This window comes from Pan troglodytes, chromosome 17 (assembly GCF_028858775.2).
Source record: "Pan troglodytes isolate AG18354 chromosome 17, NHGRI_mPanTro3-v2.0_pri, whole genome shotgun sequence".
Lineage (NCBI taxonomy): Eukaryota > Metazoa > Chordata > Mammalia > Primates > Hominidae > Pan > Pan troglodytes.
This window is the reverse complement of record NC_072415.2, coordinates 24,628,811-24,655,942: the sequence shown is the minus strand read 5'-3', so window position 1 is coordinate 24,655,942 and position 27,132 is coordinate 24,628,811. Positions and strand designations below refer to the sequence as shown.

Here is a 27,132-nt window from a genome sequence, read left to right as displayed (position 1 = left end):
GTTGGTAAATGTATCCTGGCTTACCCTTAGGGATGTGCAGTTCATGTTTGGTCTTTTCACACCACCCTACTGGATGAATGTCAGGGGAACCAGCATTGGTCCAAAAATCATAGCAACTTAAATAACCATCAAAATGAAGTCTTAGACGGTAACCACAAACCTGCAAGATAGAAAGTTTACAATCATTCATTAAGTGTCATATATTTGGAGTAGACACAAAATTCACAAAATATTCATATATTTTGTCAGTACTATCAACATATAAGAGCCAACCCTTCTATCCAAATGTTTCCATTAAAGAACAAATTTATGGATGACCTCTGATTAAGCTCTAATGAAATTAGACCCTGTCTTACAGGTATCTAGTGCATTCTGCAAAATAGTGACCCTTTTACCCAATCTAGGAATCTGAGGGTCAGTTTATGTATTCATTAATTAACTGGTTTATTTATTAATTCAACACCTGTCAAATATTCCCTTCAGCAACCCTATCTTCTGCCCTCTGGCCTGGATTCATATTCCAAGACAGTGTAAGCTAAAGTACAAAGCACAACTAAAATAGGCATGGCCTTGTTTCAACTCTAACATATGTATCCAGCACACTCAATAAAGAGAATAATAAAATGGTCTGAGAAATACATCCTCTAGACATGTGGTACAACTTTAATAGCTATAATCAATCAGTAAAGTAAATAAATGTGACTGTTATGTTCAATGCTATCAGAAATATAAAGATCTTTTATGGATTTAATAATATATTTAGTAAGTATTACATTTTATAAGCCATTCATCAAGAGCTCTCCACTCTAAATAATTTTCATAAAGTGAATGTATTTATATAAATATATAATTCATATGCATTAATATTATTCATACACATTTCTCATTAGTTCAGCTAAAATGTGAATAAGTACAACTCTGTTAATAGGTTAAAAACCACTGGGATTCACAGATTGTTAGCAACCTCAAGTGAAAATTATTTACCGATTCAGTCAAGAATAAATGCTAGTTGATAAAGGACTTTTTAGAAAATTCATCTTCAGAGAAGGAAAAAAATTCACGAAGAAACATAGTTTCACCCATCGCTGACTAAAATAAATCCATAATGCACTGGAACTTGTTCATAATAAATATCAAACAAATTTGTTATTTTCTAGAAAATTATCTTTCTGTCACTAGGCAATTAGCCCAAGACAGTAACACCACCTCTTACCTCCGCTACAGAAAGCACACAGAATACCGATGGATGTCGGGGATCAATGCCTTCTAATCTCATTCCAATCTGAAAACCATTTTCATGCTCTGGAAAGGACTGATCCTACAAAATTTCACGACATAACATTAGCCACTGAGATTTCGTCACAGTTTTATGTTAAAATATTTGGTGTCACCTCTAGGTGAAGTCTAAAACAATTGAACTCATAGAAACAGAGAGTAGAATAGTGTCTACCAGAGGCTGGAAGTTGAGGGAATGGGGAGATGCTGGTCAAAGGGTATAAAGTGGCAGTTAGAAAGGAGGAATAAATGGTAAGTATTTAAGGTGATGGATGTGTGAGTATGCTTGATTCAATCATTCCACACTGTGAACATCACTGTCTACCCCAGGGTTATATATGATTATAATTTGTCAAAAACATAAATCAAATAAGAATTTTTTTTGAGATGGACTCTTGCTGGAGTGTATTGGCACGATCTTGGCTCACTGCAACCTCCACCTCCCGGGTTCAAGTGATTCTCCTGTCTCAGCCTCCCAAATAGCTAGGATTACATACTGCGCCCAGCTAATTTTTGCAGTTTTAGTAGAGACGGGGTTTCACCATCTTGGCTAGGCTGGTCTTGAACTCCTGACCTTGTGATCTACCCACCTTGGCCTCCCAAAGTGCTGGGATTACAGGCCACCACGCCCAGCCCAAATAAGAATTTTTTGAAAGAATTCACTGTATAGTTTAGAAGCTCAGTGATGTGGCTAAAGATGGAAGACTGTTCTTATATGTAGTTAGTGCTCAAGGATGGTTTCATTATGTTAATATGCTTTGAAATAGTACCTCCATGAAGTTGTGTGTCCTATGAACTTCCCATTTATTCCTTTTGCCCATTTTTCCTTCCTGTACCCTGGATAACATCACTTTATTATATGGATTACCTACTCTCAGTCTGTGACTTGGCTCTTCGCTGTGTTTACAGTGACTTTGTTGCAGATAAACTTATAATTTTAAGGTAGTAAAATATATCAATTATTTTCTATACATTCTACATACCCAGCCTATGAAATCCTTCTTAACTCTGAAGCTACATAGGTATTTTCCTTTTTTTTTTTTTTTTTCTGAGACAAGGTCTCACTCTGTCACCCAGACTGCAGTGCAGTGACATGATCTCAGCTCACTGCAACCTCCGCCTCCCAGGTTCAAGCAATTCTCCTGCCTCAGCCTCCCAAGTAGCTGGGATTACAAGTGTGCACCACTACGGCCTGGCTAATTTTTGTATTTTTAGTAGTGACGGGGTTTCACCATGTAGGCCAGGCTGGTCTTGAACTCCTGACCTCAAATGATCCACCTTCCTGAGCCTCCCAAAGGGCTAGGATTATAGGTGTGAGCCACTGCACCTGTCCCTAGTATTTTTTAAGAACTGTTGAAGTTTCTTTCTTCAGATTTAAATTTGTAGTACAATTGAAATTGAGTTTTCCATGGTGTCAGGTAGAGGCCTACTTTTTTCACATGGAAAACAAATCATTCAAGAAAAGCGTTTTGAATAGTCCATACTTGAAGTGATTGGCAAAGTCAGCTCTGTCATATATGGTTTCTACATACTTGTAGGTCTTATTTCTGACCCCTCTCTTATGTTTCATTGACTTATTTGCCTATATCACACAGTTTTATTTGCTTATAATGAGCCTTTCTATTTAGAAAGCAATCATTTCCATATTAAGTTTTTTAAATTCAGAAACTTGTTCTCTCTCCCATTTGATCTAATCATTTTTATCTGTCAAAAGTGTTTTTCAATTTTCACATAAAACTGCCAATATACTGTTATATTTATTTCTAGATACCTTTGAATGTTTATAGCTATTTTTACTGTAATATTTTCACAGCCGACTTCCTAATTTGCTCCTATTCATCATTATTTTCTTTAAGCACACAGTTTTGAACAGATTCACCATTACTAGTCACTTTATTGTTAATTGCAAATAATCATATACTAATGGAAAATGATGAGTAGAACCTAGATCTATTAGATCTAGAGCTGCATTTAATCACTAATTGTATTATTATTTAATATTGCTTAACATCTGAATGCCTATTTTGGGGTTAAAATTTATTCTTTTCAAAAATTATTCCAGGGGCTGGGCACAGTGGCTCATGCCTGTAATCCCAGTACTTTGGGAGGCCAAGGCAGGTGGATCGTCTGAGGTCAGGAGTTCGAGACCAGCCTGGCCAACATGACGAAACCCCATCTCTATTAAAAATGCAAGAATTAGCCAGGTGTGATGGTGTGTGCCTGTAATCCCAGCTACTCTGGAGGCTGAGGCAGGAGAATCGCTTGAACCCAAGAGACGGAGGTTGCGGTGAGCCAAGATTGGGCCACTGCACTCCAGCCTGGATGACAGAGTGAAACTCCAACTAAAAAAAAAAAATTATTCCACTGGGAAATTTAAAAGTTGCAACAACAAGACAGTGTAGAGAGCACATGCATAGATAGACTTTGCCTAGATTCACTCATTGCTACATTTCACCTGCTTTGCTTTACCATTTGTACTTACTCTATCTCTCATATGTCTCTGTGAGCATACACATAGATAGAGAAACATATGGATATAAATTTTTTTCTGAACATTTTGAAGGCCCTTTACCCCAAAATAATTTTCCCTAAGAGTAGTGTATTTTCCCTAAGAATAGAACATTCTCTTACAAAACCATAACTCAGTTATTAACTGTAAATTTAACATTTATACAATACTTTTTCTAATCTTCCATTCATATTCCAATTTTGTCCATTTATCCAACAATATGCTTTCCAACACTCACCCCCATACACCGCCTGCAAAGCAGGAGCCAGTCTAGGGTCGGATGTTACGAGTTGACGAGCCTCTTCAGTCTTCCTTAATCAGAAACTTTTCCCATACTGTGTCATTGTCTTGTATAGCACTGACATGTTTTTAAGAATGCAGACTTCCCCCTCCTCTGATTTTTTTTTTTTTTTTAAGATGGAGTCTCGCTGTGTCACCCAGGCTGGAGCGCAATGGTGCCATCTCAGCTCACTGCAACCTCCGGCTCCCAGGTTCAAGCGATTCTCCTGCCTCAGCATCTCGAGTAGCTGGGATTATAGGTGTAAGCCACCATGCCCGGCTAATTTTTTTTTTTTTTTTGTATTTTTTCAGTAGAGCCAGGGTCTCACCATGTTGGCCAGGCTAGTCTAGAACTCCTGTCCTCTGGTGATCCACCTGCCTCGGGCTCCCAAAGTGCTGGGATTACAGGCCCTTCCTCTGATTTTTTGACTAGAACACTCCTCGTTTTGGGTCTGTCTGATGCTTCCTCAAGATTTGATTCAGGTGGTATATTTTTTTGCCAGAATACTACATGGATGTGTTGTGTCCTTCTCAGGGTATCACACCCAGAGGCACATGATGTCTCTCTGTCCCTCACTGGTGATGGTAGTTTTGATCATTCAATCACAGTGTTGTCCAATTTCTTCACTAGTTACATATAAAATGCACATATATGTACATTCACACATAGACATGTACACATGTATACCCATACAAACATACATATATATTTTATAAATCATAAGTTCAAACAGATATGTCTAAGACTAATCCCTCCCCAAAAGGTCTGTTCTGCCCTCCTGCATCCACTTTGTGTTTCTCCTTGAACAAAGTCGACACACTTACTCATTTACCAAATCCTACAGGGCCTCTTACAGTTTCAGAACTGTTTTACCCATACTGTCATAATAAGAAAACCTATTTTAAAAGTTCAAGATTTCTTTGCAATTTTCCCTCCCTCCTGTGTCATCCAAGAATGGAGTATATTGTTAAAAACTGTGCTCGTGAACTACTTGGGTTCCTATTTGTTCTCTCTTCAGTAAAGTTACAATATCCATTTGAAATACAATTGAGTTCAAATTTGTTCAATTTGCTTTCAGTTCTTAATGATTTTTTAAATATGTAGAATATTAACATGCTTCCAAAAGTTAAAATTAGCAAAAGTTACTCAAAAATGTATCTCTTCCTCCCATATTCTATCCACCGCATTCCCTCACACCACCTCGTGGAGGTCACCAACTTCACTGTTTTCTGGTTTATGCTTCCGAAGCTTCTTTTTGTAAAGATAAGCAGTTACATGTAGGTTTTTCTTATTTCCCCTTCTTTCTCACACAAAAGGCAGCATACTATGCATGCTCTTTTGCACGTGGCTTTTTGCATTACTAATGTCTCTTGGAAACCACTCCATGTCCATTCCCAACTATTACACGTACTCTTTTTCACAGCTGCATTGTACTCCTCTGTGTATAGGTAACCCAGCTCATTCAACCTTCTTCTGTACTTGGATGCAAGCCTTTTTTATACAAGCATGGAATAATTGTAAAACCTATGAATTGGCTTGTAAAATATCGTTAAATTTTTCTTACATTCTGAGATAATTTTAGAAGCTTCTAAGGAAAAACTTAAAAGATGACAAACCCCAAAATGAAATGGCAAGAATGAATGATTTCTCAGGAATATTTTATTTCTACAAAAATAAATGTCATGTGTGTGTTTAACTCTCCCAGCCTTCTTCTCACATCTACTATGTTTTCCAGCAGATTGTATTTAACAAGTTTTGTGTGACTACCTCCTGTTCACTGCTTTGAAATTTCTCGGTTAACTTCAAAAGTGCCATACACATATACAAATACACATGCACACAACGCTGACAAAATGCAATGAAAAAGGTAGACCACAGGGAGACAATATTACTAATGCTGAGAGGAAACTTAAGAAGCCATAGAAACTGAAAGAACATTGTTCATGTTTTAACAAAACTGAAACACTGCAAAATTAGGGGTGGGGAGGAAACAGTGTTATGTTGAGCAAACTATACTGTCTTATCACACGTGATTGATAAATTTGAGACATTGACAATACTTCCCAGCCAGAAGTGAAGATGATCAATGTTACTCTTGTCAGCCTTTCAAATTGGTTTCCCAATGGATCATTTGGGAGCTTTCCATAATGTTGCAAGTAACACTACATAGCTAAAACAGACTCAGCATTTCTTGGAGGGTTTCAAAATAAAAAATAAAACGTTCATTTTAGCAATCTGAAAGACAACATTTAGTGAGAAATATCACTGCCTTTCATCAGTCTCTCTTCTCTGTTAAATGGTTTATTCATGACCTGACAGATTTTAAAAATTTTTTCCTTTTTAAAAATCTTATGTTTCATTAATATAATTGATACTGTGCTTATAAGATTATATTTTATGGTAAGAAAAGATAACTAGAGTTACATACTTAAAGCAAACAATAGGCCCATTAAATTCAGTCATAAAAAATTATAAGGTTCAGAGACCTGGAAAAAATTACAGATCGACTCGAGCCCGAATGAATAAACTTTCTCTAGGTCACACAGCCAGTTTAGTAGCCTAGTACAACTAAGGACCTGTGTCTTGTGAAAACCTGCCAGCTGTGTGTTCCACATAAAGGGACAGAAGTGGCAACTAAACAGGCAAAACGAAACCTGGCTAGAGGCCATCGAAGGCCCCAAGGACATTTCCAAAGAAGCGCCAGTGCTCTTGAGTACAAAAGTTAAGGTGTTTTGCTTTGTCGTTTTCTTTTCCCAAAAAGCCACAAAATAACATTTTCTCATATGAAATTGATTTTGTCACTAATAAAGGAAAAGAAACATTATTCAAAGTTCCACACCTCTTGACAAAAGCAGGTACAAATTATATACTATTATTTAAAATGCTTGTAAAATGGGCCATAACATGAGGAAAAAACAAAACAAACACACAAACAAAACACCGTCACCATGCCTAGAGAAACTGAAGACAAGCTACTGGTGAAATTCCTAAAAGCAATAATTACTATATGTGTGTGCCATCCACTCCACATTATGAGATCGAATAGATGATGCTTTGTCATGATTATTTTGTGAACCACAGTAGAATGGGGAAGGTCTGTGGCCATCAGTGCTAGCAGAGCATCAGCTAGGGGTGTATCACAGAAGAGCACTCAAGTGATATAGCTGCAAGATTCCAACTGAATGCCCCTCAATAGTCTATGTTATTCAAAGGCACGGGTAGGCAGTCAAAAATATTTTCCTCATTTTAATTCAGCATTGAGAGAGGTGGGGGAAATTGGGCCTGCAATCAAATCCTGGCCACCGAGGCACACATTTTAACATGTTATACAAAGAACTGGGCAAGGACCTCAAGCCACTGATTTCTAAACCTTCACACGATGGCTCTCAAAGGGAAAGATGTTCACAGGAGGAATTTTATATGCAGATGACAAAAACAAAATTTCTTACTACACAAAGGCCTTTGCCATGAATTCAGCAGCCTGCTCAACTGGTTTATCTCAGCAACATCTTCCACATATAAAATTGTTCCAATGTGTCCCCTGGGGGACAAAATGTCACTATTTTAAATGTAAAGGGTGAAATATGAGGCAGTCTTACATAGGCTAACTGTGATATAAACAGCTTGACCACAGAGAATTTAACTCTTTGACAAAATTTGATGACTTTCTTCACTCAATGGAAAAAAAATCAATCATGTTATCAGTAATGTCAAAAATAATTCAAATGCTACAGAAGAGAACATGAAGAAGTATTTTCCAAGATGAATACAACCAAAGAGAAAGTTAGGAAGGCCCTTGCAGGCTTCGCTAAAATAGGGAGCATCAACTTGCAAGGTTTTGAGTGTGAGAGTCTTGTCAACTCTGCCTTTGATGAAGCAAAAGGAAAAGAGTTTATGTTTGGTCTGAATAAACAGCATGATTGAGAACTGTGTGAGAAACCGCCAAACACTTGCTGTTGTAGCCAGAAACCTAGAATGGTTAGATACAATTTTCTCAGTAAGAGAAAGGAAGAATATAAGATAGAGAAGGAGTAGTTATAGAGCCTAAGCTGTCCTTTATCAAGCCATACATAGATGCCTTTTAACATTGCGCCAGATACTGTTTTAAGTACTTACAAATATTAACACATTAAATCATCATAAAAACCCTATGCAGTGTTATTATGCACATTTTACAGATGATATGCCCAAGGCCACAGTGTAAGTGTATCTGGCTTTCCTGTTTGAGTGATTGGTCTGGATGCTAGAATATTACCAAAAGTTATAAGCATCACCATCCCCCTTGCTAATTAAAGACTTAATAATTTTTAACTTTTTATTTCATAATTATAAATATAATAAATGTTTCAAATATCTAAAATTGGTGGTCGAATATCTACCACCTATGGCCATTAAGTAATCCCCAGCTGCCAAAAGTGTGAAAACAGTGCCAAGGGGAGTCTATAAAAGGCATTCCTAAATGTGGGAATTTAATATAAATAAAGGTAGCACTGCACACTGCAGAGCAAAGAAGATGGCATCAGAACACATGACTACCAATTTGGAAAGAACAATTCAGGTAGATTCCCACCACAATATCATATACAAAAATACTTTTAGATGGGGAAGTAATAGACATGACCATGGAATACAATGCGGCTGTTCAAAAAAAGCAAGACAGGCCGGGCACGGTGGCTCACGCCTGCAATCCCAGCACTTTGGGAGGCCAAGGTGGGTGGATCACCTGAGGTCAGGAGTTCAAGAAGAGCCTGGCCAACATGGCTAAACCCCGTCTCTACTAAAAATACAAAAAATTAGCCAGGTGTGGTGGTGGGCACCTGTAATCCCAGCTACTTGGGAGGCTGAGGCAGGAGAATTGCTTGAACCTGGGAGGCAGAGGTTGCAGTGAGCCAAGATTGCACCACTGCACTCCAGCCTCGGTGACAGAGCAAGACTCTGTCTCAGAAAAAAGAAAAAAGCAAGACACATCACTGCATCTGCCGAGGCAGAATGACAGCCATAATCAATATCAAGCAAGTGTTAGATAAGCATATGGTGTGTTGTCATTTTTTATCAAAAAAAAAAAAACAGCTATTTACATAAACATGATTTACATATCTACATAGCTACATATATACAGATCTGGAAAGATTTACATCAGATTATTTTGAGTGGTTCATCTAGAGAGGAGAACAGACAGAGAGAGACCCTTTTATTTTTATACCCTTCTGTCTTGTTAAAAATGTTAAATGACATAGTAATTCTTAAAAAATCAACACATACACATAATCAAGTGATGGTGATACTAAATGAGCAGGCAGGATGCAGGCCATGATAAGACTCATATGTCCTGCTAAGAAAATTTTATTTCATTCTTAATTGATAAAGCACCAGCAAAAGATGCAAAAAATATTCTTGCATCTTATTAGCAGCGGTGTGGGAAACTGATTAGAAAGGTGGCAAGACTAGAAGTAGAAGACGTTAAAAAGGCTTTAAGTATCTGTCAATAATTAAGAATCTGCCATATGCCATGTACAGTGTCTAAGTCAACTACTTAAGCCTTAAAACCCCCTGGGGCCGGGTGTGGTGGCTCACGCCTGTAATCCCAGCACTTTGGGAGGCCAAGGCGAGCAGATCATGAGGTCAAGAGATCAAGACCATCCTGGCCAACGTGGTGAAACCCCGTCTCTACTAAAAATACAAAAATTAGCTGGGTGTGGTGGTGTGCACCTGTAGTCCCAGCTACTCGGGAGGCTGAGGCAGAAGAATCGCTTGAGCCTGGGAGGTGGAGGTTGCAATGAGCCAAGATCACACCACTGCACTCCAGCCTGGCAACAGAGCAAGACTCCGTCTCAAAACAAACAAACAAACAAACAAAAAACCCTATATTGGAACTATGACAATCCCCATTTCACACATGAAGAACTAAGGCTCACAGTTGTTCACAAATTGCTCTGTTTGCACACTGGTCAATACAAAACCTGGAATTCAAATTCAGGCCTTGGCCTGTGCACTTAACTCCCAAGTTCTATTACATTTAGAAAGTTGCAACAGCCTTGACAAGTGATAATGAGGACCTCAGCCAGTGCAAGTAGGACTGGGAATGGGGGAAGTGGCCAGATTCAGTACATACTTAGGGGGTAGAATGGGCAGTGCCTGATGCCTGGCTGGAGGCAGAGGACAAGGGAGGCAGAGGATTTTAAGGTGGTGCCCACATTTCAGGCTTGAAATAAATTGTCAAATTTTCCATAATGCTAATTTTCACCTTGATAATGGTAATGATATCTACCAACACTTTCAAAGACTTCATGGGAAGCTCATGGACAACCACAGGCTGCATCCTTCCAACCTTCTGTTGCATTATTACAGCTCCAATGTTCTTCCAGGAATCTTGCAATAAATCTTTTCATCATAAAAGTCTATTTACTGCAAGACAATGGAAGACTGTGAGAGGTTATGAAGCTCCTTCCTTGCTTTTTCCTTGAGAAACTTTATGATCTTTACCTGAGTTAACAGTGGCACTTAGCAGGAATGTTAGATTTTCTTCTGGCTTTCTCCTGTTTTAATCACAGAAAACAGAGAACTTAAAATATTATATACACTAATACACACACACACTCACCACATGTACACATTTGCCTCTTTTTCTATTCTTGTTCAGACTACACCTTAATATAGCTGTTTTTAATAGTGGAGTCAGAGTGGGGTTCATGATGTCTTCGGGCGTTCTAGAATCCTCTTGAATTTTATACAAAATTTTGGGTGCAAATGGGTATAAGCATTTCCCCAAGGATATTATTATTCCCTAAGGATACCCTAATTCCCTGAGGATATTATCAATAGCTTTCATTAGATATTCAAAGAGGTCTAAGACCCAAAAACAGATTAAGAGCCACATGGCTATCCTTCAAGGGGATTTGTCATTAATCAACCCACTGACTAAATAATAATACACATTTGGAAGCCTTCAGTAAGCAGAACACAGCAGTTCACTGCAGTTGTTCATCATGGGGATACAGGCCAAGCAGCAAGGCATGCTTCAAATTCCGCTTTTTCAAAGTGACACTTTTTTTTTTTTTTTTGCCATCTATTTGTTTGGCTGATGGGGAAAATCATCACCTACATAATTAAACAGAACTTGCTACAAAGCTGCAGTTAAGATGGCAGTGAAGGATGGCTGATTGTGTATTTTTAAACTTTCATTTTAGAGACTACTTCCTTGTTATTTTGAACATTTTTCATAGATTAATTCTGAACTTAGAATCCTAAACTGCTGCCAAGATTGTAGCAAGAGGCATTCTTCAAATAGAGAAACAGAACTCAGGGCTCAACAAAAATATACTTTAATAAGTTAAGTGAATGCAGTTCTTATTGGCTTTTTGTGAATCCATTCTGCTAGAATTTCAATTGCAAAATCCTCATTTCCCCAGAAGCTACTAATAGTAAGAAATTTGGCTGCACAATAAACATTTTAATGTGCATCCTAACCACTGACTGAATTATGGTCTCAGAAACAAAAACAAAGCACGTACCGGAGCAGATAAAACACTACTAGGTCTAGGCAACCTTAGACCAGCAAAGATCATTTATGAACAAAGAAAAAGAACCCACACCATTCATAATACAGGACTGCACAGAAAGAACTTTTAAAAATAACTTCTCAAATTGTTTGATAATTCACTGGCCATCACCGAACTGATTCCACAAATCCTGAGTCTAGTGTCTAAAACAATAAACTCACATATTTTTCCCCCAATGACTAAACTCTTCCCAGAGAAAATAGACAAGGATACTTCTAATACATATTTCCTTTAACTAAACAAGAAGTCGTGTCTACCCTTGATTCCAAATGCCACCATTTTCCTCTTTAATTCCTCCTCCTTCTGAAGAGCTCTGAACTTGACATTCAGCTTCCAGCTGGAACTGCAGATAAGCAGCCTGTTACAAGTGCTTCATACCCCTACCAGGAACTAAAAAGCAGTCCTGATCTGACTGTCTGGTTCCAGACTTCAGATCTGCTCAACTATTTCCCAGCAACCCTGGTACTTTCAATCACCATTTCAGAGACACAGATTCTAAATGTAGGAAAAGCATCTGAACCACATCAGGATGTATCTTCAATTCTGCCCCAGAACTTAGACCTTTAGAAACTATGGGAAATGAGCATGAATGGGAATTCTTTCTGCCCTTCAGAGCCCCAGCAATTAATCATCTTAAATGACTTCATGTCACAAGGCCACACTCTATTTTTAAAATACAGTTCCTTCTTTGGTCTCGATATGCCTTGTGATTTAAACTCCAACCAAACATCTCAATATAATGCACACAGTATTCTTTCAAAAAATGCTTTTTTTCCCCCTGGGAGTACGGTTAAATACCAGTGAAGTTACCTTAAAACTGAAGGCAACAAAATACATATAAAAGGCAAAAAAAAAAAAAAAAAAAAAGAATAGGTAGACAAGCAAACAGTTTAGGCAATTGAAAAGAGGACACAGACTCAGGCTATAATTTGGTTCCAAGCATATCAGAATGCATAAAGTATTTCACTGCATTTTATAAAAGTACTAAAAAGCCAGACATGGTCATCATTTGGCTTATGATTAATATTTAAAGTACTAAGAAGCATCTATATTAAAACAGTGATAGTATTCTCAGTGACTGTCAAGTAATTTGGAACCATGTTCACAGCACAAACACTTGGTATCTGACTAAACTCTTTTGGCTGGAAAGCTTCTGGGTATCTCAAAGTTTCACAAGGAGTTTTAACAAATAGGAATTTCCACAGAACAATCTTCCTGCACCTGCAGGGCTAAATACAAATTCAGACTATCAAAAACAAAATGCACCTATCAAAAACAAAATGCACATGTGCACGTCTTTCAGATTCTATTTAATGTATAGGCATAGATAGAAAAATTCCATTTTTAAAATATAATTCAGGCATAGGTGAAGAACTTAAATTTGGGGTAGGGTGAATTCCCTTTACTCAGATTTCAAGTAAGGAAGACAAAGAGAGAATAGGAATGTGTTCAAATAAGGCTGTCTTGTTTCTAGGACAATTAGGAGGTTAAACCAGGAAGGTGCCTCTGTTCCTCCAACAACCCCCAGCCCCTCCCAAAAATAAATGCAACCTTATCATTCTGCAGAAGGCTGGAATTTCCTTTTCAGGACATAAAGTATTTCTTTCTGAAATCATACTAGATTATAATAATAGCTATGAAGAGGGGAAGGAGGTAGAGCAGGACAAGAAAGTGGGGGGAGGTGGGAACGCCACGATTGTGCCTTGTTTAGAGAGAAAGGGGATGAAATGAGGAACCACTTCTGTTTTCATCATGAATAAAGTTGGTGAGTCATCAGGCAGGAGAGAGGAGGCTGGGAACAACGTGACCCACTAAGGATTCTGCTCCAAGGACAGTGGGTTTCCCGCTGGGCACCCACTCTTAAGTGCAGATCGGGAGACTAAGACAGGAACACCCACCGTGGGCAGGCCAGGCTGGAAGGATAGAGGACTGTGGTCGAACCAAGGCAAGTTGTGGCAAGGACAAGGTCTGCAGAGGCCACGCTGGGCTAGTGTTCTGAATAAACAGGGGGTCGGTGGTCAGAGCACACAGGGCTACCAAGAGGGGCTGAGAAAAGGCAGTGGGAAAAGCAAGGGACGAGAGAAAGAGTGATTTTAAGAACCGCTTGTATTTAAGAAAGTCATCTATATGCCAGGCACTGTAGTATGCTGGACACTTGATATACACGATGTGGAATTCTTCAGGAAAATCCCTGAGAAGTAGGTGATATTATCTGCTGTTTTCAGTTAAATCAACTAAGAGTCAGGGAGGTGCCTCCACACAGTGAGGGGAAGCAGTGGAGGGCTTACTGAGGCAGCGCAGGTAAAAGCACAGCAAACAATACGAACCTCTCCCGGGAACCAGAGGGCAGAGAGGAACTAAAACAAGAAGAAAGAAACCCAAGTCAGGCTTCCAGGAGATCACAATTTCACCGAGAGACAAAATACACCCACACGTAACCACACAGAATGGCACAGGTTAAGGCAGTTAAGGAGCTGGATGAACTGACCCAAAGGTCAGGTTGCGGAGGCTGGAGGTGGGAAAGAAGGTTAGAAAAATCCAGAAAGAGAAAATGCAGTCTAAAATTTCAAGAAGCCAGTCTGGACTAAGGAGATGAGTTAAGGAGGAAAATGCAGAACCAAGGGACATTATTTTTTCATAAAGATGGAACAGACTTAAGCATATTTGCATTCTAAAAGGAGATGTTCTTTTCTTTTCTTTTTTCTTTTTCTTTTTCTTTCTTTTTTTTTTTTTTTAGATGGAGTTTCGCTCTTGTTGCCCAGGCTGGAGTGCAATGGCGCAATCTCGGCTCACCGCAACCTGCGCTTCCCGGGCTCAAGCGATTCTCCTGCCTCAGCCTCCGGAGCAGCTGGGATTACAGGCACGCACCACTACACCCAGCTAATTTTGTATTTTTAGTAGAGACGGGGTTTCTCTATGTTGGTCAGGCTGGTCTCTAACTCCCGACCTCAGGTGATCCACCCACCTCAGCCTCCCAAAATGCTGGGATTAGAGGCATGAGCCACATCGCCCGGCTCTAAAAGGAAATGTTCAAAAGAGAAGAAATGTCAGCTTACAGGCAGGCCCTGAGATAACTGATGGAGTAAGATCTCTAGAAAGGCAGGAATGGAAAGGATGCAGAGCACAGGTGCAGGAGGCTGGAGAGAAGGGACACTTCTTCCAGGACCACAGGGGAAAGGGGCAGGAACAGGTGTGCTGAGTGATGGTCTGCAGGGGGCAGTGGAAGGTCTCACCACATGCAGTAAGGGACTGAAGGCTTCAGGTGGGAGGAAAGATGCCTGCCAGCATAGACCTGCTTTCCTAGGGAGCAGGGAGAGCCCAGACTAACAACACAGAAGGACGGCCAGACAATGCCTGCACGCTGAGGCTGTGCATCTGCAGGGCCACAGCTATCTGCAAGGCCTCATGGTTCCTACTCAGCAGTGCTTGGCACCTGGGGTAGAGAAGTTAGGCAGTGAATATGCATTAGTCAGGAGCTGGGATTGCAGTGGGCATGGATGGGGAGAGGATAGCAGGGAGGCAAGGGACTGAAGATCCTGGCAAGAGAATGGCTGACATGAAGGAACTGGGCTGAGCTGGCCAGGGAAAATGTGAAGCCAGGAGGGAGACAACAAAGGAACTACAAGTCTTAAAAGAAAAAGTGGTGCTGTAAGAATAAGGGACAGAAAAGTCTGGAAAGACAGTGGACAAAACCAGATGGTGAGATTAAAGTTTACCATTGCAGAGGAGGTTCAACTGTGACTTATGCCAGTGTGGTCACGAAGGCAGATGGGTTGAACTGAAAAGGGGGCACCGGTTCCTGGCATGGAGGCACCCAAGGTCTTAGGAGGTGGATGGACTGTCACATGGGCAAAGAAATGTCCCAGGGTGAGAACAGGACTGGGTGGGAGAGGGTGGAGGAGGGGAGAGAGCAGAGGGAGGTGAACAGTGTGAGCAGGCACACATGCACACACACCCTATTGAGGCAGCAAGAGTGGAAATAGCAGTGTTACGACTGCATAAATCACCAAGAAGGGAGGGTTGGGCATGCAAGTGGAAATAGGGTAAGAAAGGAGTGGTTGGGAGCTGGAGTAGGCTAGGCCTGCCTGCACCCAGAGGGAGAAGTGGACGTGGCACAGGGGCACCCAGGAGGCAGAGTGCCCGGGGGAAGCAGGTGTGCACCTGGCCACAGGGAGGAGGGAACGATGTGTTGAGCTCTTGGGAAAATTGCATAATTTGTTTTACCACAGGCAGGACTGCAAAGGCCACAGAAGAATAATTTGGGAGAGAGACAACCCATGAGAAGTCACTCAGACCAGGCTCAGAAACAGAACAGGAACAACAATGGAAAGAGGATGACACCATTGATGGGCACCTAGGTCAATTCAATGTCTTTGCTATGGTGAATAGTGCTGCAATGCACATGCAACTCCATGTGCCTTTCTTTCTCTGCAGCCTTGCAAGTATCTGTTGTTTTTTGACTTTATAATAATAAGCATTCTGGCTTGTGTGAGATGGTATCTCGTTGTGGTTTTAATTTGCATTTCTCTGATGATTAGTGATGTTGAGCATTTTTTATGTTTGTTGGCCACTTGTATGTCTTCTTTTGAGAAGTGTCTGTTCATGTCTTTTGCCCATTTTTTATTTTTTACTTTTTCTTCTTTTTTCTTCTCCTTTCTCCTTCTCCATCTCCTTCATTCTTCTTTTGCCCATTTTTAATGGGTTAATTGGTTTTTGCTTATTGAATCTAGTTCCTTATAGATTCTGGATATATTAGATCTTTGTCATCTGCATTGTTTGTGAATATTTTCTCCCGTTCTGTAGGTTGTCTCTTTACTCTGTTGATGGTTTCTTTTGCAGTGCAGAAGCCCTTTAGTTTAATTAGGTCTCAGTTGTCAAATTTTGTTTTTGCTGTAATTGCTTTTGAGGATTTAGTCATAAATTCTTTCTCAAGACCAATGCTGAGAATGGTGTCTCCTAGGTTTTCTTTTAGAACTCTTATAGTTTGAGGTCTTACATTTAAATTATTAATTCATCTTGATTTAGTTTTTGTATATGGTGAAAGGTAGGGGGTCTAGTTTTAATCTTCTGTATATGGCTAGCCAGCTATCCCAGCACCATTTATTGAATAGGGAGTCCTTTCCCCATTGCTTTTTTTCTGTCAGCTTTGTCAAAGATAAGATGGCTGTACATGTGCAGCTTTATTTCTGGGCTCTTTATTCTGTTCCATTGTTCTATGTATGTGTTTTTGTACCAGTACCATGCTGTTTGGTTTCTGTAGCCTTGCAGTATAGTCTGAAGTCAGGTAATATGATGCTTTGTTATTTTTGCTTAGGATTGCTTTCACTATTTGGGCTCCTTTTTAGTTCCTTGTGAATTTTAGAGTAAGTTTTTTTGGTTCTGTGAAAAATGACATTGGTAGTTTGATAGGAATAATGTTTAATCTATAGATTGCTTTGGGGAGTATGGCCACTTTAATGATATTGATTCTTCCCACCTATGAGCATGGAATGTTTTTCCAGTTGTTTATATGTCATCTTTGATTTCTTTTAGCCGTGTTTTGTAGTTCTCCTTGAAAAGATCTTTCACCTTCTTGGTTAAATGTATTCCTAGATATTTTTCTCTGTGTGTGCCTATTGTAATTGGGATTGTGTTCTTGATTTTCTCTCAGCTTGAACATTATTGGTGTATAGAAATGCTACTGACTTTTGTAGACTGATTTTGTATCCTGAAACTTTACTGAATTCATTTATCAGTCCCAGGAGCCTTTTGGCAGAATCTTTAGGGTTTTCTAAGCATAGAATTAAGTTTTATTTTCAACATTTCGGTGTCAAAAGCTGAAGGGTTCCATCTCAGCTGGCTGACCTGAACAACATTATACTAATATTTACACAATGAAAATGAACATTAATAGTCAAAAACACAATGTCAATATAAAATTGAGTTTAGTCTGATGCTCTTTCTTGGAAAGCTGACATGAACCATCTGCCTTTTTGATTATATTAAAACCTATTTTTAATTATAGACAATGCTTATTTCATCTGAAAATACAAATTCAAGTTAGAGTAACATTGTGATCTTGAACACAAGCATCTTCTTTGGTTATTAGGGCAAATCAGACGTAATAATTGGTGAGCTTAATTCTCTCCGCATTCAGGGTCGAATGAGGTCTCATCTCACACATGGAATTCCTCATAAATTCATTACTTGTGGGCAATTAACATTCTACCTCAGATTGTTGCTGTGTTATTATGGGCATATCATATCCCAACTAGCCCGCAAGATCCTAAGACACCATGTCATACGTTCTTTAGTGTTTTGGCCAGTCTTACATGGCACTTTGCACACACAGAGTCTTAAACACGTGGGCAGCTTGAGTGTTAGATTATGACTGGAGAGAAAGGCAGTCCAACTTGTCAAACATGTCTGTTTTCTCACACACTAACGCTTTGCTGTTACTTTCAGAGATGACAAATATTAGAGTTCAAAAGCTTGAGAAAGTCCTTAGCCAAAGAATCATCAAAGGGTGCATCACCTGCTCACCACCCGCCTCCTTCAAAGAGTCTCTCCAACTCTCTCCACCCTGCCAAGGGGGCCCACTCCTGTCTGTATGTCCCACAACGTTGTGCCCCTCCCACTTACTGCCTTCCAGCACCTCTTTTGTCATCTCTCTATAAAGTCAAGGGGGAAAGCTACATGACCCAGAGCCTATGATCACACCATTCCCAACACCATCATAAGGATTTATTTCAGGAACAGAAATCCTACATTTGTCCTTTTGGTCTTTTTTTAGTTAACACCAGGTCATAAGGGAAAATCTGAAGGAGAAATTCTCAGTCCTGCAGGTGTTCTTGCTCTGGCTGATGGGGCTTAAAGGATCTCAGAGAAGAAGCTCTAGAATAATGTTAATACCCTGACGGGCTGAGATGTGGGGCAACACAGGAGCTGGACAGGGAATCTAGCACTTGGCTGCCATCAGCCAAAACTTTCCTTGCTCTGAAAATTAGTCCACACGTCACCCTTAACACCCAAACATCTGATTTAATCCTGGCGGCAGAGTGGGGGGGTGGGGTGTAAGAAAGGACCCTTGCCCTAGGACCCTGATCTGAGGACACAGCACAGGTGTGACTCCTAAGCCACAGCAGCCATCGGGGCGCAAACCTCACCTATGTTCTTTGGCTCAACCTCAAATCCTGGACCTTGACCCCGCTACCTCTGCCCTTGGGTGTCACAGTGCCTGATAGTTCTCAGGCAGCTTCTGTTTCGGCCCACTCTGTTCTCCCCTCCCAACCTGCAGTGGCCCTGTGGCAAGGGCAGGAAGGCGCAGCGGGGAAAGGGCAAGGTGACTGTGAGCTACACTGAACTGCCCTGGTCCCAGCCAACCACCTTCAAAGATCTTTACACTCAGAAGCGAGAAGAGTTTCCCTAGAAGTCACTCAACAGCGACTGATCATCTGAGCACACTCAACACAGCAGGCAATGCCGGGATACATGTAGGAAAATCCCTTACCTTACTGAGCTTGCACCTTTTGATGGAAGAAACCCCCTAAGTCTTATCAGGTGAAAGCAATGTGGGGAAACATGGACCTGACTCCTAGACAGAAACTGTACAGTTCTTAAACCTTCTATGGTAGTCAGCCTCAAACCTGCACAAAGAATGCAGGAGGTTCTCAAGCTACACATTTCCAGGCCCAGCCCCTGAGGGTCTGATTTAGTAGGTCTCAGGAAGACCCACGCTGTGCTCTCCAAAGCTCACAAAAGTAGATGGTGCAAAGGCTGGGTTAAGAACGCTGCTCTAGATGTCTCATTTTCCATGGTATGACCTTCATACTGTTTGTTAGTGAAGCATACCACCTATCCAACAAAAGGACATGCATCATTGCTTGAACACGAGGGGTCTGCATTTGGTTTCCCTTTCTTTTCCTCTTCGCTATACCTCTTCTTCCCTGTCCCACTGCCATATCCAGGATTACAAATGCTGGCCCTTTCACATGCTAACAAATACTAGATGTAACTCAACAGATGTCATGAAAAGTAAACCAAATAAAAAGTTGTAGTTTCCTGCTGTAAAGAAATGGGCTGGGCACAGCGGCTTATGCCTGTAATCCCCGGCACTTTGGGAGGCCGAGGCAGGCGGATCATGATGTCAGGAGATGGAGACCACCCTGGCCAACACAGCAAAACCCCGTCTCTACTAAAAATACAAAAATTAGCTGGGCGTGGTGGCACGCACCTGTAATCCCAGCTTCTCAGATGCTGAGGCAGGAGAATCGCTTGAACCAGGGAGTTGGAGGTTGCTGCAAGCCAAGATCATGCCACTGCACTCCAGCCTGGCGATAGAGCCAGACTCCGTTTCACAAAAAAAAAGAAAAGAAAAAGAAAAAAAAAAAAAGTAAAGTAACGAGGTAAATCTGATGCATATAAATTTCCCCAAAACATCTAAAACTCAGACCAAGAAGAGCAAAAAGACTATCAGAAGATTTGGTGTCTTGGGTAAAGATGATCCCCTGTAAGGCCCTGGTGCTAGCAGATGGTCAAGGAAGTCTACACCAGCTGCTCTGTTCACCTTTCTAGTCATGTATGCCAGGATTCAGGGGTTTCAATGTCTTCTCTAACATCTTGCTTGACTCACCACTCTTAGAAACACATCCAAACAGATCCCTCTAACTGCAGGTAATACTGGCTAATAGAAGTAAAACCTAACACTTTCTTGAGCATTTATAGTATGCACATTGCATCCTATATCCTTTACGGGTACAACTGATTTAGTCCTCCAACCACCCAAGGAGAAAGGTAGGGAACCTTTCCTACCTCATGGATGAGGAAACTGAACTGAATGACTTGCCCAAGGTCACAGAGCTGGCAGGTGGCGGCGCCAGGCTCCAGCCCACTCTGAAACACTAAAGCTCTGATTAGGTTTGTGGGGTCATTTTCCAGCAGAGCCTACAAATAATTCAAATAAGTTGATGGGCTATCTAGGAAAGTCATTTCATTTAAACTAAACCTCTTAAGTGTTGCTTCCTTGCAAAAATATAAGTCCTTCAGTGGCTGACCTTGGAAAACAGCTCAACAGGTGCTGCGACAGCCTTCTGTTCTTTCAAGTACCACTCCCAAGACCATGCTCCCTGTGCAGCCGCTGAAGGGACTGGAAGAGAAAACACAATGACTTTTCTCAAAATGATTAGTGACAGGAAAATAATAAAACTTACTTGACAATAAACTCAAGAAGCAGGCTAATTAGTTAAATTGGTAGTTGAAAGACCCAGCAACTAAGAAGAGTCTTCTCTCTCAATTCATATGAACGTTTAGTAAAATCACCTAACCACTCCATATTCAGCTCTTCCTGTTTCGGACCAGGCTAATGAATATGTCCCACCCTCTAGAAAATGCCTAGTGAACTCTCAAGTTAGGTACCATCCTTGCTCCTCTCTAAGAGGGTGAACAGGCACAGGCTTTCTGGAAAGTGATTTAGCTAATTTTACAGTTAATAGTCTAAAGTTTTTTATAATCTCCTTCCACTTTCATACTTCTTTTTGCTGTGAATGTCAATTGGCACAACCTGTGGAAAGCTAATGTGGCAGTATTTGTCAAAGCTTAAAAATCGTTCCTGGCCTGGCGTGGTGACTCACGCCTGTAATCCCAGCACTTCGGGAGGCCAAGGCAGGTGGATCACCTGAGGTCAAGAGTTTGAGACCCGCCTGGCCAATATGGTGAAACTCCATCTCTACTAAAAATACAAAAATTAGCTGGGCATCGTGGCGGGTGCCTGTAATCCCAGCTACTCGGAAAGCTGAAGCAGGAGAATTGCTTGAACCCAGGAGGTGGAGGTTGCAGTGAGCCGAGATCGCACTACTGCACTCCAGCCTGTGCCACAAGAGCGAAATCTCATCTTGGGGAAAAAAAATCGTTCCTAAAAGTTGAACCAGCAATTCTCCTAGGAATTTGTCTTAATGCAATCACAGTAGACACGCCCAAGGGGCAAAACACAGGAGTTTTTTTCCTAGAATCCCACATCAAATTAAACACTGGAAACAAAGTAAATGTCCACAAAGGAGGAGGTAATTAAACGCGTTACACGGACATGCCCTTTCAAAACCAGCCAGTAAATTGCTTTGTAGACAACTGTCTGAAGGCAGAGAAGGACTATGTAATGATATACTACTAAGTAGGAAAAAGAAGCAGTTAAGGAAACAAATTGATCATTTTTGGTAAATGTGTAATAGATTAAATCATCATTTTTGGTAAATGTGTAATAGATTAAATAAGACTAAACTTACATAAATCAAAAACATTCAAATGAAATCATCTTAAGTGCCAGAATTATAAATAATTCCTTCCCAATTTTCTTTGTGCTTTCTTTTTCTGCTTTCCAAATTTTCTAGATGAATAGCTAATCTTTGTAATTCAACAAAATTATCATTTTTGAATAACAAAAGCTGGCAAAAAGGATTAATAGTTATCTCAGGCTTACATTCTACTCCCCAGTAACTTCTTCTCTAGGATTACATACTAAGAGAGTAGTTAAGCACTGACAAAAGTTGATGGTAAAAATGTACATCACAAAATAACAGCAAAATGCAAGGTAGTATTAATATGGGAAGGAGGTTAAAGAAACTATTGTACATACATACATATATGATTCTGAGGTTATCGAAAACTATATTTTTATGTTTTATGTATTTAATATATTTTGAGAATTATCTGGGTTAAGTAAAAAAACTAAGTAAAGACACAAAATGGTGTCTATTTAGATCATATCTGCTGTTTTGTGTCCTTACTTATGCTAAGTGAAATAAGTTAGGCACAGTGAAATAAGTTAGGCACAGAAAAATAAATACTGCATGATCTTATAGACATGCCATAAAAAAAGTCAAACTCATTGAAGCAGTGCTTAGAAAGGTGGTTACCAGAGGCTGGATGAGAAAGGAATCGGGAATGGGGAGATGTTGCCCAAAGGATACAATGTTCCAGTTAGACAGCAGGTATAAGCTTTAGAGATATGTTCCACAGCATGCTGACTATAGTGAATAATGTTATATACCTCAAAACTGCTAAAAAGAATAGATTTTAAATATTCTCATGACAAAAAACATAAGTATGTGAGGTGACGGATATGTTAATTCACTTGATATAATCATTCCACAAGCATATTTCAAAAATTACATTTTACCCCATAAATATATACAATTATTTCTCATTTAAAAATAAAATAACATACATACATATATATTATACAAGTTATTCCATATATTAAGACATTCATTTATTCACATATTTATACAGCACCTTCTATGTGCTAAGCAACAGGCATATGTATGTCCACACAACCAAACACATTCACGTAGAAAAGCAATTGGAAAGAAACAGCAGAATACTAACAGTGGCTACATGTGGATGGCAAGATTGACATAAATATTCTTTCTTTATTTAACACAATCTATATTTTAAAAATTATCTACAAGTATTACTACTTAGCTATACACACACACATCCTTGGAGAATACTCATCAGAAATCACTGAGTCCTAATTTTAGCATCTATCTTTGCTGTGAATGTTCCAGAAGAAGATGCAGATGGTAAAAGGTCAGTGCTGCATCAGCACCAGAGATGACAGGAGGTAAGATGCACCTCTCACTAGAACATCTGAAACCTCTCGAGACAATACAACAATCTGACTGAATAACAAACACAAAATCCATCAATTGGGCAGGAATAATTCATGTAAACTTTTTGTCGTTAAAAAATTTCTGGCCAGGTGCAGTGGCTTACGCCTGTAATCCCAGCACTTGGGAAGCTGAGGCAGGTGGATCACCGGAGATCAGGAGTTCGAGACCAGCCTGGTCAACATGGTGAAACCCCATCTCTCCTAAAAATACAAAATTAGCCAGGTATAATGGTGCATGCCTATAATCCCAGCTACTTGGGAGGCTGAGGCAGGAGAATTGCTTGAACCTGGGAGGCAGAGGTTGCAGTGAATGAAGATCGCGCCATTGCACTCCAGCCTGGGCGACAGAGTGAAACTCCGTCTCAGAAAAAAATAAAATAATAATAATAATAATAATAGTAATAATAATAATAATTTCTGAGCCCCTGTTAATGTGACAAGTGTGCAGGAAAATGTTACGTGGAAATTTTATCCATTTCCACTGAAGTGAGTAAAATCTGCTGTCTAGTAGATGAAAAATAAATCATATATACTTTATTTCTTTTGCTACCCATATATGTTATTGACAACAAAGGGAAGTAATTTAAACATAGCTAATAAAGAAAAACATCATATCAATTTACAGCTAAAAATTAGACTCAAAAAAGCATGGACATTAATATTCACTATCTGTCACAACACTAACTCGTTATTGCTAGATACACTTACTAATGTATGAGAAATTTTTAAAGCATTTTAATCATCAAATAAGACACCAGAATTGTCATCGATGGATTTTCTTGTATTGTTTGGAAATACTGAGACGTCATGGTGTGATTTCCATCAAGGAGCTCACAGTCCATTGGCCCATTAGAACGCCTAAAGGTTTGCACTGTTTCTGCCACGAGATGTTTTATTTTGCCAGAGAGAGAAAGCAATCTGACAAACCCTGAAGATGCTCCAGGAAGACTATTCAACATCCCAATTTCCACACAAGCATTTTGCTGCATTACAGTTATGTGCTTTACAAAAAACATTACAGCAGTGTTGGCTCTAAAGCAAATACAGATATCTCATTTTCTACAACAGCTGTGTTCTTTAAAAGATTGCATGTAATTTCTCCATTTAGTCATATTTCCAATTGTCATGCATTATCACTTCACCAAAAGTAAACTCTATCTAAGGCCTCCTTTTATGATCACATATGTACCAAAGAACCTTTTAAAATTGATCAAAAATAAGAATACATAATATCAAGCAATAAAAACTTTCATTGAATTGCATATTTTGGTGAAGCAAGAGGATTACTCAGTGACATCATGCCTGCAAGTGAGATGAGGGAATACCAAGTTTGCTTGCACCTCAGAGCCTGTAGACGGGTCCTCCCTGGTCACTGAATTATAAAGGCATTCTCTCACCTCTGTTTCTCACCATGTTGTTTCATTTTTCACAGAAAGCACTTTAGCTGAAATTAACCATATTCTACTTGGAAGTAGAATATAAGCTTCTAAAAAGGAGGGGAAACTGTCTTGGTATTTTCATCATTGTTTCTCTGGAGCTACAATCATGCCTTGCCATAAATATTTGTTTAATGGCCCGGGAGTGGTGGCTCACACCTGTAATCCCAGCATTTTGGGAGGCCAAGGCAGTTGAATCACCTGAGGTCAGGAGTTCAAGACCAGCCTGGCCAACACGGTGAAACCCTGCTTCTACTAAAAATACCAAAAATTAGCCGGGCATAGTGACAGGAGCCTGTAATCCCAGCTACTCAGGAGGCTGAGATAGGAGAATCGCTTGAACCCGGGAGGCAGAGATTGCAATGAGCCGAGATGGCGCCATTGCACTCCAGCCTGGGCAATAAGAACAAAACTCTGTCTCAAAAAAAAAAAAAAAAAAATTGTTTAATGAATTAAAGGAAAGGAAGACAGGCAGAATAGCACTCTGGGCCTTAAATATGAATTCAAATGTGTCTATTTTGACCAATTCATTTCTCAGTTTCCTGGACAGAAGGAACCAGCTATGAGACAACACTGCTTCAGTCACTAAATTTATTTTTTTCTGCTGTTTTCTCAGACATACTACAGATATGGCACTCATTTTATGGAATATTAGATATTCCATAAACCAACTTCATAAACCCTAAATTCCATTTCTTCTCACTATATTCATTGGCTATAGCAAAATGTTCCAATTATTAACCTTCTGCCAAACATTATATAATAAACAAAATATATTTGATTAAATATTACCTGTCACTTAATATATACATATGTATACCAGGTACTGATTGGGATATGTGTATGTGTATACGTGTGTGTGTGTGTGAGCACATATGTGTGAATGTATACATATTCACTTGTTATTTACAACATTGAATATTAGATTAATAGCCCTATTTTATTGTTCTGAAAAGCTGAAGCTCATGGAGATCACACAGTTCACACATCTGGAAAACTCTGTATGTAAACAAAATCCCTAGCTCGGGCACCCCCACTAGACACCGCTGACTCACTCTAGCACACACAGTCAAAATGGAACAGAAATTCCAATTTAATTAGTAACTTTTAAGTTTAAAAGCACCATAAAATTAAGTTTGCAGGAAAATGAATAAGGTCACTCATGGATGGTGGCTTTGTAAATTTGATTAAAACTTTTGAAAGTTGCCGAGCGCGGTGGCTCACACCTGTAATCCCAGCACTTTGGGAGGCTGAGGCAGGCGGATCACGAGGTCAGGAGATCGAGACCATCCTAACATGGTGAAACCCCATCTCTACTAAAAATACAAAAAATTAGCCAGGAATGATGGTGGGTGCCTGTAGTTCCAGCTACTCGGGAGGCTGAGGCAGGAGAATGGCGTGAACCCGGGAAGCAGAGTGTACAGTGAGCCAAGATCGCAACACTACACTCCAGCTTGGGTGACGGAGCGAGACTCTGCCTCAAAAAACAAACAAAGAAAAACAAACAAAAAACCTTTTGAAAATCATGTCGACAATATATATTTATAGCCAAAAATTAAGATGTTATAATTCACTGATCTATTCATCCCAACTTTAATATTTTATTCTAACAATGCAAAAGGAATAAATTCAGCCTTTACAACTGCACAAAGTTGGATATCTAAATATCCAACAATAGAAGTCAAATTATCGTTATGATCACACATTACTTTTTAAATATGAATTAAGCGCAGTTTATATGAACATTGTCTTTAGAACTGCACATGTTTATATACAAATAAAAATCATAAGAAAAAAACGAAGACCATGCGTTAAGGCAATGAGATTCGTGAAGCAAGACAAAGGCTGACAGATTTGGCCACAAGAACATCCAGTTCTAGGAAACTGCACAGTACTTATCAGTAATTTTATGAACCCAAAATGCAAATGGCAGGGGTAAAGAATGAATCAACTGTCATTCTTAAGGATACAACCAGGTATGTCTTAAGAGTGGCCCTTTCCCAATTCCATTAGCCATAAACACAACCCTTCATGATAATATTTCCATTTCATTTCAAAAGTTATGCTGCACGTGACTCCATCAGGAAATGCCTTAAAATATGTGAGAAACAACTGTCAGTGGCAACCAACCACACTGTTATAAATAGTGCCTTCTTTTGTGGTACCAATTGGAAATGATACGATCTTCCTAATCTGAACAACTGATCACTGCTGAACAATACCCCGCTTAGGTCACAGCTGCAGACTCACATTTTAGTCCCTCTGCCAGGTCACTGTGACGGGACCCTTTCCATGCTCTCCCTACATTTTTCACGTGCGCAGTAAGGCTGCTTTTCATTTCAGTACTACCGAATTTAAATTCATGTAGTGCTCGTCTCCCCAGGCAAAGCAGGTACTGAGAGAATCCAACTTCTCCCTCACACCGCATT

General features: G+C 39.8%; 1 protein-coding gene across 29 annotated transcripts in view; it reads right to left on the bottom strand.

The window, feature by feature from the left end:
• Positions 1-27,132, bottom strand: part of L3MBTL4 (L3MBTL histone methyl-lysine binding protein 4) — a 470,574-nt gene that overhangs the window by 293,541 nt on the left and 149,901 nt on the right. For 22 of the 29 annotated variants that reach the window (XR_010152030.1, XR_010152029.1, XM_063795942.1 and 19 more), the window contains exons 5-7: positions 20,656-20,747; positions 1,214-1,318; positions 25-160 (exon numbers count right to left, since the gene is read on the bottom strand). Coding sequence is in view for 27 of the 29 variants with exons in the window: in XM_063795942.1 (XP_063652012.1) it covers positions 25-160; positions 1,214-1,318; positions 20,656-20,747 (333 nt within the window). In the remaining 2 variants the exon portion in view is untranslated. Of the gene's footprint in view, positions 1-24; positions 161-1,213; positions 1,319-10,308; positions 10,470-10,547; positions 10,601-19,835; positions 19,950-20,413; positions 20,540-20,655; positions 20,753-27,132 lie in introns of those variants that run through there. The other 7 variants (XM_063795950.1, XM_054672318.2, XM_063795954.1 and 4 more) reach the window with 5 other exon arrangements.